General features: G+C 40.0%; 1 protein-coding gene across 2 annotated transcripts in view; it reads right to left on the minus strand.

The window, feature by feature from the left end:
• Positions 1-17,621, minus strand: part of LOC126202889 (protein argonaute-2-like) — a 333,247-nt gene that overhangs the window by 17,318 nt on the left and 298,308 nt on the right. For both annotated transcript variants that reach the window (XM_049936951.1, XM_049936952.1), the window contains exon 17: positions 14,229-14,319. In XM_049936951.1, coding sequence (XP_049792908.1) covers positions 14,229-14,319 — 91 coding nt within the window. The remainder of the gene's footprint in view (positions 1-14,228; positions 14,320-17,621) is intronic.

Consider the following 17,621-nt stretch of genomic DNA (forward strand, 5'->3'; position numbering starts at 1 on the left):
ATAGGCTATAAGACACTATTGACTATAAGATGAACCTTAATTTTTAAGCATTTTTTTAAATAACATTTTTACCATTTTTGTTATTAGATTGCAAAGCCAGGCTAAAAAAATTCTTAGCTTAAAAAGCTGAATTGGCCTTTAAAATCCCTGAAAATCATCGTTGTCATCATCATCATCACAATTTTCTTCTTCTTCTTCTTCTTCTTCTTCCTCTTCATCATCGTCGTTGTCCTCTTCGTACATGCAGATGGTCTTCACTGCCATCAAGAGTGTTGCTTATACTGTACTTCTTGAAAGATTTAACAACAATGTCCTCTCTCACTGGTCTGTTTTATCCAATGACACATTTGTTTGATTGTAGGTCGTTTTAAGGCTCCCTTCAGTGTGAATTCATGTTGGGTTTCATCCTACATCCATTTGTTCTATTCCTCTCTCATGTACACTTTAAACAGTTTATTTATCAAGACATCAAGAGGTTGCAATCGGGAAGGAAGTCCTCCTGGAATAACAGCAAGCTCCATATTTCCCTGTCTCAAATTCTCTTTCACAGAATTTTTCAAATTTCTACCACAAGAAGAGAGTTCTTCTTCAATAAAGCAGCTTTCTTCCTCCCCCACACTCTGTTAATCCATAATTTCATAACAGCCACATCCACTCAACCCTGTGGCAGTCATTAACCACCGGAATAGAGCAGAGTGGTATCTCTGTGCACTGACACGCTCTTAGGACGCGGGTCTTGGGGCACGCTTTTGTGCAGTTGTGTTTATGTTTCAACCGGTGACGCTCGCGAGGCTTGTTTATGTGTGTATATGTGTAATTGTGCAGTTAGAATAAATACGAGTTTCATACAAGTGATGTTCAGGTTATTACGGCAGCTAAGCGACCTGAGTCCCATAGTGGTGACCCCGGACTTTTTCGATACGACCACAGTACACGCGTTTCTCACCTTTCCTCCTGCTACCGTTACGCACCGATGAACCACCATGCGATTTGTGAGCCGGAGCTCGCCATGAGTTTGCCTACAATTTCATTCACGGACGAATTGCTGGTAATTCAGCCACTGACGGCTCCGACTACAGTGTTAAACCCGTGTGCACAACGTAACCCCACTAGTACAGTCCACGCACCGTGGCCCACACATGTTGCAGTGCATCCAAATGCGTGGCAGTTTCCGGACTTCATACCGCAGGTGAAACAAGAACTTCCCTCACCACAGTGCTCAGAATATGTTACATACCAGCCCGACACACGACCAGGTACGTTCGCCTGAAGTGCATACTGCTACATTCCCGACACACCAACAGCATGCGACCACATTTGCAGCAGCCACGACGCCTGCGCCGACCGCATTTGCTCCCGCGCCGTGTGTGTCACGTGGTCACAGGCCTAACTGTGCTACAGTACAGACACTCGACCCTATAACAGTTTCCGGGCCTCCACTGCCCGCCTGCAACTACCCAAACGGGAAGCGCGAGTCAGAATAGGCACCACGGCTCGCACCGGCAGTTTAGTACGCCAAAAACATTATCGACTGACCACTCATACTGTGATACGTTACCCACCGTGACAGCCGAATGCGCCCATCTCACGACAGAGCTCTCCGCTGCCTGGTCGCGCCTGACAACCCGGCACCTCGAGATCACTGACCTTCGTGCCAAAAACACGTGCCTGCAACAGCTGATCACCGCCACGTCAGCCGAACTGTCACGCACACGGGAGGCAGCAGGGGAGGCTTCCGCACCACAGGAATACACCCACGAGAACTCCACCGAGGCGCAGATACCTCCACAACGACGCATTTTCCCGCAGGTCAGTGACATTCCTGCCTCTAATGTAGTGTCTGTTACCCCACCCAGTCCCAGTGTTGTTCCGCAGGTTGTCCCGCAGGTGATAGCCACGATTACTAATGGTACCTGTCACCGTTTGAACACCACAGAAGGCCCCCCAGTACACAACAAGGCTCGACGCCTTAATGCCACCAAATTACAGCATGCAAAAACTGCTGTACAGGAGCTGTTAGATTCAGGTATTGTCCGTCCATCCAACAGCAATCGGTACTCCCTATCCATCTAGTGCCCAAGAACGACGGTTCATTTCGTTTGTGTGGCGACTAACGACAGCTGAACGCCAGAACGATTTTAGACAACTACCCTGTACCAAACACACAAGATTTCGTGCAACAACTCCATGGTGCATGCGTTTTCACTGTACTCGATTGCCGAAAAGTGTACCATCAGATCGCCATGTACCAGTACGACATCCCTAAAACAGCAATTATCACCCCTTTCGGACTGTACAAATACTGTTACATGCCGTACGGCCTCAAAAACGCTGCACAGACTTGGCAACGGTTTATCGACTCCCTCCTTTTCTCACTCCCATACTGTTACGCGTATTTGGACGACATCCTCATTTCATCAACTACCCTCGAGGAACACGAACAGCACCTATCAACAGTTCTTAGTATTCTCGCCGAGAATGGAGTCCAAATCAACGACGATAAATCTCAGTTGCGGTCCGATAGTGTGACATTTTTGGGCTATACTGTTTCTGCAGAAGGGACCCGCCCCATGTCAGACAGAGTCGCCTTTATACGCGACATCCCCCTGCCCGAGACTTACCACGGCCTACGTCGTTTTTTAGGGATGATAAGTTTTTTCCGGCGGCACATCCCACACGCTGCAGCCCTACAAGCTCCGTCGACCGACGCACTCGTCGGTAAGAATAGTTCAGGGCTCCGCAAGGTCCAGTGGGGCGACGACATGCGACGCGCGTTCGATGCACTAAGAACGGCACTAGCGAATGCTGTCACGCTTGCGCACCCGGTATCTGACGCCTCAATATCAATCACGGCTGACGCAAGCGACACTGCTATCGGCGCTGTGCTCCTGCAGCAGGTGGCAGGATCCACACAACCGCTACGTTTCTTCTCGCGGAAGTTGTCAGCCTCCCAGCGTAAGTGGTCCACTTTCGACCGAGAACTCTTCGCTATTTACGAGACAGTTCGGCATATTTCCGAGAGGACATTGATGGTAGGTCAGTGACCATATATACAGACCACAAACCGTTGGCGGATGGTATGTGTAATCCCACAACCAACCGTCGCCCCCGCCCCCCTTTCCGCCATTTCAGACACATGGACCTAATATGTCAATTCCCAACAGACGTCCGTTATATCGAGGGTACAGACAACGTCGTTGCTGACTACGTGTCACGGGTCGGTACAATCTCGTTTTCTTGGGACTTCGACGACCTAGGTGCTCAGCAACAAGCAGATGACAACATTCAACAGTTACTGAGTAGAGAGTCCACCTCGCTCTCAATTGAGCCCCGCCAAATTCCACGTTCGGCCTTACCAGTCCTCTGTGACGCCTCCACAGGTACTGCCCGCCCCCTAGTACCGGCCGCCTCCACCGTAAGTTATTTGCCACTATTAACGACCTAGCACATCCCAGTATTTGGGCTACCACACACCTCACAACAGAGCGATTCGTATGGACTGGGGTTAGAGCAGACTGCAAAAACTGGGCACGGGCTTGGATACCTTGCCAACGTGCTAAGCTTGGCCGTCACGCATACCCACCGTTGGGCTCGTTTGAGGTACCGAAAGGCAGGTTCCGTCACGTCCATCTTGACCTGGTCGGACCGCTCCCTCCTTCCGAGGGTTTCTGATACATTTTATCTATCATCGACCGTGTTAGTCGGTGGATGGAGGCGATTCCAATAACAGACATTACTGCCGACTCTGTCGCATGGGCCTTCATCGCCTCCTGGATCGTATGGTTCGGTTGCCCATCTTTGGTCACGACGGACCGAGGACAACAATTTGAAGCTGTGCTGTTCAGAAAATTATGCAATCTATGCGGTGCAAACAAATTACGTACAACCGCCTACCACCCGCAAAGCAATGGGTCGGTCGAGCGCGGCACTGCACATTAAAAGCAGCGCTGATGTGCCACAACAGATCTGGGTCCGAAGCCCTCCCCTGGGTACTACTAGGTGTCCGTTCGTAGGTGTCCGTTCGGCTTACAAAGGCGATTTTCAAGCCTCTCTTGCGGGATTGTTATACGGGGAACCCCTCGTCCTCCCAGCACAATTCATCGAGGATTCCGATCCTCCCTCGCAGTCAGAACTTTTGACACTCATAGAATGCGTCCGACACTTTGCCGCAAATGTACGCCCCCCGCCCCCACGAGCACACACGGTTCCTCGTGTCTTCGTGCACAAAGACCTACATGTTTGCGACTACGTGATGCTGCACGATGATACGGTATGACCCGCACTACACCTGCCCTACTCGGGCCCACACAAAGTGATAAGCCGCTTGCCGCAGACCTTTGACATTCTGTGCAACGGTAGAATACAAACAGTGTCTGTCTCGGGCCTTAAACCAGCCTGGCACCTCAATGACGAGGCAACTTCAGAACACAACTTCCACCCCGACCACACTCTCGTGCCACCTTCCATCTCTTATACCTCCAACGTGCCGAACCCCCCCCCCCCCATCCCGCTCCGGTACCCGTGATGCATGTGACATGTGACACCAGTGGTTCCTGTTCTCCCCCCAGCTCAGAGGCTACAGGAAAGGTCCCATGTGAAGGTTTCACCCCTCCCTCCCCTCACCTTAGTGTTTCCGTTGACTGGCCGACGCAGACCGACGACGCCAGCATCGCCGTTTTCCACTTCAACTTGTCACCTTTTCCGGTCGAGGACCTGTCTCTCCAGCTACGAGATGGGACACTGTTAATCCTGGCCATTTTTAAGACTGGTGGAAATTTTAAATCAAACACTGGACACTTTTATATTAATTTTGAGTATAAGATGCACCTGAATTTGGAGACATTTTTTTGAAGAAAAAAGTGTATCTTATATTCTGTAAAATATGGTAACTAATGACCTGTTTCACTTACACCATCATTTTCCATAATTTTTGTGAAGGTGATGTATTCTAGAATAGTATCTCATCTAAGCAACAATAATATCCTCAGAAGAGTTGTTCTACTGAGAATACCATATACATGTTCACTCACTAATTTTAAAAGCATTAAATAATAAAATAGCACCAACTGGTATATTCTGTGACATATCTAAGGCATTTGACTGTGTGAATCATAATATTCTCCTAGATAAATTGAAGTTTTAGAGGATTGATGTTGCAATCAACCAGAGGCTAATATCATATTTAACCAAAAGAATGCAAAAAGTTGTTCTTAGTAATTCAACCAATGTTGTCTGTGGGTATTATTCTGACTGGGGAGAAATCATTTATGGGGTTCCCCAAGGCTCAATCTTAGGTCCACTATTGTTCATAATATATGTAAAAAATCGTCTATCTAATATACAACAAGCAGAATTAGTTCTTTTTGTAGATGACACTAAGTTTGTAATCAGTCGCAGCATACATACAGAAACACAAGATATAGTAAAGAATGTTCTCGAAACTATCATTGACTGGTTTTCTGCAAATGGTCTCATCCTCAATCTTAAAAAGACACAATACATTAGTTTTGCACATCTAGGGGTACTACACCAATGATAAGTGTGACACAGGGTGAGGAAATAATAAATGAGGAGGAAACTTCAAAATTCTTAGATGTTCATATTGACAAGAATTTAAACTTGAAAAAGCATATTTTGGAACTGCTTAAATAACTTAGTTCAGGCATCTTTGCACTTAGAAACATTGCACATCATGAGGAGAGACACATCAGTAAGTAGACATATTTTACATATTTTCATTCAGTAATGTCACAGGAAAAAATGTTCTGGAGTAACTCATCTTTAAGAAAGAAAGTCTTCATTACTCCAAAACATACTGTAAGATTAGTATGTGGTGCACACACCCCATCACCTTGTAGACATCTGTTTAAGGATTTCAGCATTCTGACTACTGCTTCACAGTATATTTATTCACTCATGAAGTTTGTTGTAAACAATCCACTGCAGTTCACAAGGAACAATGATGTACATAATTACAATACCAGAAGGGAAAATGACATTAACTATTCATTATGAGTCACACAAAGACAAACTGAGAGCTAAATGACAACATTTACTTGAGGGTACAGTTGGCACACAGTAAACAGGCAAAACAGTGATGCTGATTGCAGGTTCCAAGATTCAGATGCAGTAATACCTGGATTAAGACTGCTGTGAGCATAGCTTTGTAGAGACTCACCACTGTTTACATCTCTTGTCAAACTCTTCAGGCTCTTACAGGCTGGTGTGCTATGCATAGTGTTGTCAAAAGTGTAACTGCATTTGCAGGTTCCTGAGATTTAGGTATTCCAGCAAGAGTGAGAGATTATTTGGAGTAGTTGACTAAGAGAACTCTGGCAGTAACTGTGGGCCGTGAAGTTGATTACATAGATTACAGTTGATTACATAGATGACAACACAAACCTTCAGAACCATGCTGCCACCTCTACTTCTGATTTAAAGATAATAAATTACAGATCCATGGCATCTAAAGAAAGGTTAGTGGTGTTGGAAGCGAACTAAATAACATGAAATGAGATGCAACAATATTATGAAAAGGATAGTTGCTGCTCACTATATAGTGGAAATGCTGAGTTTCATCGAAAAGTGAGCTTTTGGCCAACAAAGGCCTTTGTCGAGGGAAAAAAAAAAACACACACACACACACACACACACACACACAGCTTCAGCTGCCAGAGACTGTGATCAAGTGGGCGTGAGTTGCATTTGTGTGAGTGTCTGTGCATATGTTGTCTATTTTCGACAAAGGCCTTGTTGGCCTAAAGCTCTCTTTCTGACAGTCTTTTTGTTGTGCCTACCTGTGACTCATTATCTCTGCTATATGGTGAGCAGCAATTATCCTTTTCGTAATATTGTTACATTTCACCTTGGCTTTTCAATTGTTTGATTTTGCATGAAATGTGATGCAGTAGAGTTAGCACAAACACAGTAAAGTGAAGAAAAGACTAACATAACTGAAATCAGCAAAATTATTTTATTACAGAAGAGCTGAGCAGCAAAGCTTTTCAGGTGCAGGTCTTTGTGTGAACACGAAAATTAAAAACAGTAGATTGCCTCTGAAGGACCCTCAGATAGAATAATAAGACTTGTTTTACAAATTCTGTATACTGCTTGGAAATCATTGAAGCCTAACTTGCTCAATTTTTGATGAGAAGTTAGACTTTTATGAAAATTTGCAGAAACTGATAAACAACAGTATATTCCACTACAACTGCGGATTTCAGTGTATGAGAGAAAAACTTAAAAAAAGAAAAAAAAGAAAAATAAGTAGGAAACATTGGATAAGATGCTACAGATGTCAAAAATCATACATCATGTGTGTGACAGAACTTTTGGTCACACTGCCATTCTTGCTGCATGAGTTATGCACAGTAAATACTCATTTATAAAACAAATTTAATGAATTAATCCAGTTATAATTTGGAAATAATTACTAAATAATTTTTCTGTTTCCATTTCAGGTAGAATGAGTGGGGACTGGAGCACACAGCTACATATACTTTGTTGGAAGAGAACCACTGCCCCGCCAGTCAGGGTGTCAAATTTAGCTGTCAGCCAGTGACTGCAAAAAGATACTGCATATTGTTCTTGTTCCCTGCAATCATTATTTGAAATACTGTGTAATTGTAAAATAACAAAGGACTACTGTAAATGACCTGTACTGTACTAAACAAATTGTACCAGTTGTTTGGCATTTGCATCTGTTACTGTAAGGTGAGGAGTCATAATTCCAAAAACTGTGGTGCTAGCAGCATGGTGTAGTGGTTAGCATTGCTGGTTGACATGTTTCAGGTTGTCAGTTCAAACCCAACCACCATTAGTTATTTGTTATTCAGAATTGATCATTTCTGGTAGGTTTTTGAAGTATATTATGTTTGTAACGTTTGTATATTCTGGAATATACAATTTTTGTATAAATAGCTGCACTGTCCACTCAGTAAGTGCATTCTGTTTTAGCTGTACATGGATGTCAGTAATAAATGTGTTTTCAGTACTAAATGTTGAACTTCATAGATGACGACACCTTCAGATTTGGACTTGATTGTTGTTTAGACATGTCAATATGACTTGACACTCATAATGGCAACAACACATGTACTTGTGAATTTATACTACTGCCAAAGGCACCAAATATACACTATATTGCTAAAATCAATGGCATAAAAAAATTAATAACAGCTTGTAATGGCAATGGAAAATGGTACACTTTCATTTTCTAGTATACAACCAAATATACATTAATTTTTTGCATGATTTTTTGCTTTTATTTACATTTATACAGATGTTGACATGTTGTTTGCTTGTGAACTAGTGTGAAAGAGTTGTTTTTAATTCAAATATCGTAACTGACGAGTGGTTTTTCAAAGTTGATAAATGTACAATTGTTCAAAATTTATATTTTTGCAATTACACATCAAGTTTGTTGCCATGCATGACTTGATGTGATGGTTTTGTTAAAAGCCACCATTTGCTGTTGTTCGGGGGTGTTGAAATCCATAATTTTTACAAAACTCGATATTTTCTCCCCGCCAGTTAAATTGATATATGCAAACTGTGGTTTGCTTCTGGGACACTTGAAGGGACAACAACAACAATGAATGTCACTGACAATAAAGTAAGAGAGCTATCTGCAAAAAAAAGCCCTTGCAGCCAGAAACAAAAATAGAAATAAACTAGTGGTTCACACAACAACATTATCTCCTTCAAAGTTTTCATCAGCTGAGAACCAGCAGCCATTAAGTACTTTAGAAAATGCATTTTAACCATCAGCTGTTTTATTTAACCTACATATCATCTACCAGTCATAGACTATCACTGGATATCTGTAAACAAAGAAATTGAAAAAGTTTGAAAAAATATCAAATTAACATTTTAAATGAACAAAAAGTTTTTAAAAGTAAGACTTTCTTCGAAAACTTCAGTGAATTTTTGAAATTATCTACCTATCTGACAACCCTCGATGACATCCCTCCCCCCCCCCCCCCCTGCCCTTATTTTATATTTTTGTGTGCCATGTCACCCACATAGTTCTGCTTATGACCCTTTCATACTCAGATCCTTTTCTATTTGTCATCAGTTTAATGTGTGCTACTGTGAGCATTCTGTATGTATGTAATGGTTAATTGATATAATTACTGTATAATATAGCTTTTATTTTTGTTATGGATCCAGTACAGGGTGGAGATTTGTTGACTTGTACAACTTATCTCCCGTTTTAAATTTTTTAAATCACGACAGAACAACATTCCTGTTAGTTGTATTGTTTTAAGAATTTGAAGTTGGTAATTTCTTCACTTGTAAATAATAGATTTCAGCTATCAGTTGTTTGTTTTAAATTTTATTGGCAGATCTAGATTTCAGCTAGAAACTAGCCATTCTCAATGCACTATCAGTTTTGATCAATGCATGTAATGCCTGTTGGTCGGGAAATGTATTCAATGAACTGTGGATGAAGCCCAACCAACAGGCATTACATGCATTGATCAAAAATGATAGTGCATTGAGAATGGCTAGTTTCTAGCTGAAATCTAGATCTGCCATTAAAATTTAAAAAGGACAACTGATAGCTGAAATCTATTATTTAAAACTCAATCTAATAGTTGCTGCGTGCAACAGCCTTCTGAATGGAAGGTAACCTGATGAGTTTCTTCATTGTATTTCACACCTGGTGGACACAGTTAAAGAATGTCTGTGTTTCTTCATATTCATATCTGTGTATTATGGTATGTCTGTGTACTATGGTCCTCATATAATTATAGTAACAACACTGCTTAATGGAATAGTTGTAGGTCATTGTGATATCATTTTATGTAAGTTGTACTTAGACTGTTATTCATGTTTTTGTACATGATGAGCCTTGTTACTGAATATGTCAAGTCAGTTGCTTCATCTATTTCATTATTACATGCCTCTCCATCTTTAGAATGATTTTGGACAAGATGTGGTTTGTTACTGAACATGCAGCTTATTATTGAATCCCTCTCATCTACGTGCTGGGATTAGAATGAGCACTAATTTTTAAGTGCACAGGATGTTGTACTCTATACATGGCCCAGATATATATATTTCCATGGTTACATATAACCAACATTGCTGTGTTAAGGTCATATGTATCCTACATTAATGACATCCATGGTCAATCATCTTTATATATAACCTGACTCTGTTCATTTTAGTTACCCTGTGTTTTGAAATAGGTAGATTTTATCATGTACTTACATTTTATTGTCCACAATATTCAAATGGCGTGATATGTGGTGGTAATGGTGTTTCTACAATGGCATCTATGATTATATATGCACAGCATGCCACAAGTACTATTACTTCGTATCTTTCACATGTAATAACGATGATTTGTAACCTGATGTCTAGGAGGTGTTTGACAGTGTAGTCTTACCACATCAAGCAACAAGTTTGTTTGATTTACTATCCTATGTTAATATGGCAACTACTTCTTGTATATGCTTTATTATTTCCCAAGAAGCTAATGTTGTTAATTGCTCACATGTTTCCACTTTGTATCCTGTATTTTACTTTCAGATGGCTGCCTTATGCCCCTTAATCATAAACTGTACAATTCGAATTATGGGCGATGTTTACATCCTCATTAAAAGTTGCATGTTAAAGACTATTTGTATTTACATTAGTTTGGAACTGTACAGTTAGTCCACTTTCATAATATGATTGTAATTATTTAGAACTGTCAGTTTCGTAAAATGTGAAGCTGTTATATAAAAAGCTATGTATGTTGGTATCTATAAGCTGTCTGATCCACTTATGTACTCATTGCTTAAAGGTTGTGGTTGTAGGTTAGATATCACCTGACATATAATGTTTCACTTTAATTATGTGACTACTGTTTTTATTTTAATATCTGTTATTTTTAGTGTATCTGGTTTCATTGTTATGTGGACATCACTTTTATTTTGTTATTGTGTACACTGGAACTATCACTGGAACTGTTCTCTATGTTTTCCATCTATCAAAGACTTTTGGTAAAGATACTTCATCCTTTGCTTTGCTAATGATGTTAACGTTCCTTGTTATGTTGGCTATGCATTACAAATGTGCTATCTTTGATGTCACTCGGCAAATGTTGAACTTTGCCGATGTTACGTTCCTTTTTTTTTTCTTCTATGATACATTCTCTATTTGACTTGAAGGATTGTGAGATGTGTTCATTAGTATTTCAAGGATAGGTGGTTGTATGGATGTTTCACTGGGACAACCTTGATGTTGTATCAGCTTAAAAGGAAACTGAGATATGTTTTTAACTGACCTGTTTTACCTTGTACATATACATATGTAATTTTGCACCCATATTTTGTTATGTCACTTTCATGTACACTGTATTTTTTCCGTGTTGTGTTCACAGACATCTGGTGACAATGATCTATGGCAGAAACCAGCAATTGATATACAGGTTATATAAAACAGCTGATGGTTAAAACAGATTTTGTAAAGTAAAAAAAACGTTAACTCCTGATATATAACTGATCTAGTAGAAAGCACTGTATTCTCTTTAAGGCTATTCGCAGATGGTGCAGTTGTTTATACCAAAGTAGCAACATCAGAAGATAGTACAAATTTGCAGAATGACCTGCAGAGAATTGATGAATGGTGCACACTCTGGTAGTCGACCCTGAACATAAATAAGTGTAACATATTGCACATACATAGGAAAAGAAATCCACTACTTTACAGCTACACTACTGATGACAAACAGCTGGAGACAGCATCTGCCATAAAATAACCTACCCAGAGCGACAGATAGTCGGAAAAGCAGACACAAGACTCAGATTCATCAGAAGAATCTTAAGGAAATGTAACTCATCCACGAAAGAAGTGGCTTATAAGGTGCTTGTTCACCTGATTCTTGAGTATTGTTCATCTACCTGGGATCCCTATCAGGTAGGACTGATAGAGGAGACAGAGAAGATCCAACGAAGAGCAACGTGTTTCATCACAGGATCATTTAGCGGGCGAGAGAGCATTACAGAGATGCTAAACAAACTCCACTAGCAGATGTTACAAGGGAGATGTTGTGCATCATGGAGAGATTTACTATTGAAATTTCAGGACAGGCACTTTTCAGGAGTAGTCAGTCAACATATTACTTCCCCCCACATACATCTCGCGTATTGACCACGAGAAGAAAATTCGAGAGATTAAAGCCAATACAGAGGCTTACCAACAGTCATTCTTCCCACAAACCATTTGCAAGTGGAACAGGGTTGGAGGGATCAGATAGTGGAACCGAAAGTACCCTTCACCACACACCATTAGGTGGCTTGCAGAGTATGATGTAGATGTGATGTACATGTAGATTGTTGTTCAGTTGAGCCAGCTTTCTTTGGGAAAAGGAACATCAAGAAAGAAGAAAAAGAGAAGAATACTCTTTGGATAAAATTCAGCACAAGGAAAAAAGATGGCTGGATGGTACCTGTATGTGCCACAACTTTTCAAGCAACAACACATATGTCCAAAGACAGACTCTCAAAACTAATAAGATTGGGAGAAAAATAATCAGTTAATAACAAACTACAGGTTCCACAAACTTTGTGTGAAGATGTTATATTAAATAATGAAGGAGGAAAATCCAATGTGTTTAAAGTACAACAGAATCAGCCATACCAAAGCTTTCCATAGGTGAAGTATTCTATTCAAGACAGTTTTGGCTATAAAATTTATGCGTATGATTCTTTCCTGAGCACAGGCAAAGAAAATGTTGCTTTTTATACTTGGCTTGAAACAGAAGGACCGAAATGAGACAGTGAAGTACCCTCTGCTCTATTGGTTTCCCTCAGAAACTTGAGGCGTCCCAGCCAGTAAATGGTCCAAATGAAATTCATTTATTTTCTGATTCCTGTACCAGTCAAAATAAAAATACAGGAATGATGTGCACAGTAATGACCTTCATGGAGGAAAGTGGATAATGTAATAAGTTTGTCACATGCAGCTGAAACTAGGGCTGCTCGATTCTGTTAAGCATGCTTCTTCAACCATCAGAGCATATAAAAAATCATCCATTCTTGATTAACTTGGAACTATAACTGTATTTACTGAAAAGTTAAACAATTATATCCAATCTGTTACATCAGTGAGAAGATGTTTTACATGAGCATAATATTGTCCTTAACACGATGGGAAAGGCTAACAGAAAATAAATAGTAGAGATAAAAGTTGTAACTATGTACAGTTATGCAGAGAATGAAGGAAAGGCAAAGAATAAAAGGACTGCACACACACAGCAGATGACGATGGATGACGAAGATGTGTCAATACATCAGCCCCTGTGGTGGAAGCCGAGTGGTATCTCTGAAATGTGCAGGGAAATGCACACGGCATCAAGAGCAAATCGTACATATTGACTGTAGAAGTGAGCTGGAAAGTTGCTGAGTTTGTAGTTGCACTTGAGTTTGAGGTCATGCTTGTGGCTGCACCAAGTTAGGAAGCTGTTTTCTTGAAACATCAGTTGGAGATACATCCTGAAAGATGTCCATTGATTTGACTTGGTTAATGGAGACAGTTGTGGTCCTGCCATTGATGGAAATGTCTAGTGTCTGTAACACTCAGTGTGGGCCCGTATATGGAGCTTGCATAGAAAGCTTCACACCATCTGTATACATCATCATGTTTGAACAGTTAGTCAAACCATGACATATGTAACAAGGTGGTGTGCCACGCCTAGAACCTTCATACAGAAGAAAGCAAGTTGTGAGCTCATGCAAGTGACGTAGAAAATTTGGCTGATCTTGAGTGGCAGACTTCTGAGAATCAGGGCAACGAATTCACCTGGAAGCCACATTGATTTGCCAAAAACCAGTTGTGCCAATGAAGCATTTCTGTCCAGCTTCTAAGTGTTTTGCAACCCAAAAAGAAAAAAGAAGAAGAAGAAAAAAAAAAAGAAAAGAAAATGTGCTATTATTCTTGGGCATTCCAGTTTCTTCACAAATCTCGTAGTATCACATGAAGGGTGTAGAAAAGTATATTTTACCCACCTTTACTGTAAAGCCTTTCTAAATTTAGAACACACTGAAACCTCTATTGGCTCCAGCATAATGAATGTAACTAAGTGGTAGCTGGTAGTGTTTTCTGCAGCATTCTTTTACAGGTGGAATCATAACTTCACATACAGAATGACTCAACATTTACATTATGTATAGTACTTGTTTGCAATGCAGAATAATTCTGTACATGGGATACTAGCAAATGAATACATTACTTACTGCAGCTACTGAAGGAATATTTCTCTGGTCTGGTGATGGGTGTGTCACATCTGCTCCTATGATCATGATCGGTTCATTAAGACATGGAGGTCTGAAAACAAAACAAAAAATAATTTTTGCACATTCTCACTTTATAAATGAGGTGCTTTATTCTATGAACGTTAGCTGACCCTTCAGCTTTTAGCTTACAGCAAAAAGGATAGGGGTGTTATTTTAACTTAATGAAAAGTTCATATAGCGAGAGGGAGAAAAACTGTTGTTGTTGTGGTCTTCAGTACGAAGACTGGACTAGGCAGCTCTCCACACTAGTCTACCCTGCAAAAGTCTCTTCATCTCTGAATAACTACTGCAACCTACATCCATTTGAACATACTTACTGTATCCAAGCCTTGGTCTCCATCTACCAATTTTATCCCTACACTTCCTACCATTACCAAATTATCTATTCCTTGATGTCTCAGGATGCATCCTATCAACCATTCCCTTCTTTTAATCAAGTTGTGCCATATAGTTCTTTTTTCCCCTATTTGATTCAGTACCTTTCTATTAGTTATTTTATCTAACCCTCTAATCTTCAATGTTCTTCTGTAGCACCACATTTCGAAAGCTTAAATTTGCTTTTTGTCTCAACTGGTTGAATTCTCTTTTTGTCTCAACTGCTTATCATCCATGTTTTATTTCTGTAGAAGGCTATACTCCAGACATTTATCTCCAGGACAGACTTCCCAACATTTAAATTTATATTCGATGATAAAAAAATTCTCTTTTTCAGAAATGCTTTACTTGCTATTGCCAGACTGCATTTTCTGTTCTCTCTACTGTAGCCATCATGCCACAATAGCAAAACTCATCTACTACTTTTAATGTCTCATTTTATAATCTAATTTCCTCGGTGTAACCTGATTTGATACGGCTACATTCCATCACCCTTGTTTCACTTTTACCAATATTCATCTTATAACTTCTTTTTGTGATACTATCCATTCTGTTCAACTGCTCTTCCAAGTTCTTTGCTACCCCTGACAGAGTGACAATGTCATCAGCAAACCTTGGAAGTTTTTACTTCTTCTCCCTGAGCATTGATTTCCTTTCAAAATTTCTCTTTATTTCTCTTTACTTTATCTTGAATAACACAAGGAAAAGGTTACAATCCTGTCTCACTTCCTTCTCAACTACTGCTTCCCTTTAATTTATTTCAACTCTCGTAACTGCAGCCAGATTTTTGCACAAATTGTAAATCACCTTTCACTCCCTGTTTTTGAACACTAGAGTCCCATTTCAGAGTAATTGGGAGTATACACCTTCCTGCTACCCTTCTTGTGGCATTTATTGCTTGCTTTGCTTAAATAAATTAATACAAATGCCAAGGTGGGCCCTTGAAGAAGCCATGGCCAATTTCTATTTTGATATTGAAAGGAACAAACACCAGCAGAGTGGTGCTAGAAAAAAAGCTTTCTTGAACAAAAAGATGCACTGGAATCATATACTGATATGGATTTGATGGAAAATTTCTGGCATTGTGCAGCTGGTTCACAGTATTAAATGGAAGGCACAGTGCTAAGAATGCTTCTCATACTACAGCAGGAAACATTTACAGTGGCATCCAGGAAAGAAATAACTGTTTGAGAGTTTGACCCCCTCCCTCCTGTGTTCCCTTCTTCCTCTGTAATTGCTAATGAGAAGTATTCAGCTTAACCTGTTGTGGGGCGGCGGGTGGAATAATTGTCAATGTTCCTATTATTTATTTAATGCTGTTGTTTGCCGTTCTCAACACTGGCTCTGTAACTACAATATTCGCAACCAGATGTGATTAGCAAAACGTGAAGCCTGTAATTAGAATTCCTAGTGCCTACTTCATCTGAGAAATACATTTATAGCTACAGCTTATAGCTCTGAGGAATTAGGAGATTGTCTGGGATTCATAATCAAAAAACCATTCTCTCTAAAATGTTCACTATATTCTGAAAGTCACAGACCAAAAAGAATCCACACAATCCAACTACCAGAGCAGTTCAGAGTCTAATGCGCTGATGCAACTATAACTGTTCAAATTAAATGTTTAAGTGAATGCTCGCCATAATTTGATGATAATGTTCATCAAACGCCATGCTAATAATGGTAGAATGTCTGTCCTGCAGCGGCATGTGAAAATACGACATACGCAAACTAAAGATAGATCATTACCGTCATCCCAAAATTAACACTTCACTCGAAAACAATTTCATGGTTACGCGTATCCCGAGTGACTTATTACTGCATCCGAGGCTGTTTATATCAACGATACCGATGCGACGCGACTCCCGGCACAGGTGGTGTGCTAATCAGCGTCTGGAGAGAACTGGGGCCCTCTTTTTCTCGCGCAGCGTTCTTACATATAAAGCCGTGGTGCAGACGACTAGGGAAACGCCTGATCAAATCTGCTCTCCCGACTAGCCGCTGGGCTAGTAATGCACCACTTTAAATTATCGAATTAATCATTGCTACCTTTGCTGATGGCCGATGAAGCTCTCAATTTAAATGTGCAATCAGCACACGGGTAAGTAATCATAATAGAAGTCTGACGTGGCTAAGTCAAATATTTTGGGTGTGATAATTAATTTAATTACACTACACGCAGTAGACGAGCTCTGAACTTGCCCTTTGGAGATACACTATCGCTATAGTTTTATAGTTATTCAGTTGAAACTTCTCACATCTTTATGATTATAGCGGATCTCCCTTCTACTTAAATTTAAACATCCTAGCTTTATTTATTCACCTACTTAATCTATCTTGCTTCCGTAATTTCTAAGACAAAAACCAGAAAATCATGAATTTCAACTAAAATTTTAATTTGTGAGATCCAGAATACTGTTTCTACTAAATTATTATGCAAAAGGAATCTAAATATAAATTTTTAAGTTTCTATCTCTTTTCTGTTGCGCCAATGATTTTTACAGAAAAACATCCAAATTTCGAAAATGGTTAAAGTTATTGGACTGATATCCAACACATATTGATTTTGTATTACTCCTGACATGCTAGAAACATTTCAGGTTATTTACTTCATTTTAAAGTATTGCGCAATATTTATGACGTCAGAGCTAGTTACAGCGGACTAGGCTGGCACACAATGGAAAGACTGATGTGAATTTTATAAGGCGTGAGTATGCTGCTTCCCTACACTGTGACTGTAAATACACAATGATGGCACAGTGAAATTTATGCTGTGGCTGCCATCCAAGAGTGAAATGAAATCTGTGAAGAAGAAGATGAGTTTCTGTCTCTGAGGAACAATATAATTGGAATAAAAATGGTTACTAATTTAGTTGATTGACTGTTCTTTCTGTTCTTGGTAGAATATTTTATATATTACTAATGAAAATATACATGACACTGGTATAATATTGTAAT

This window comes from Schistocerca nitens, chromosome 9 (genome assembly GCF_023898315.1).
Source record: "Schistocerca nitens isolate TAMUIC-IGC-003100 chromosome 9, iqSchNite1.1, whole genome shotgun sequence".
Lineage (NCBI taxonomy): Eukaryota > Metazoa > Arthropoda > Insecta > Orthoptera > Acrididae > Schistocerca > Schistocerca nitens.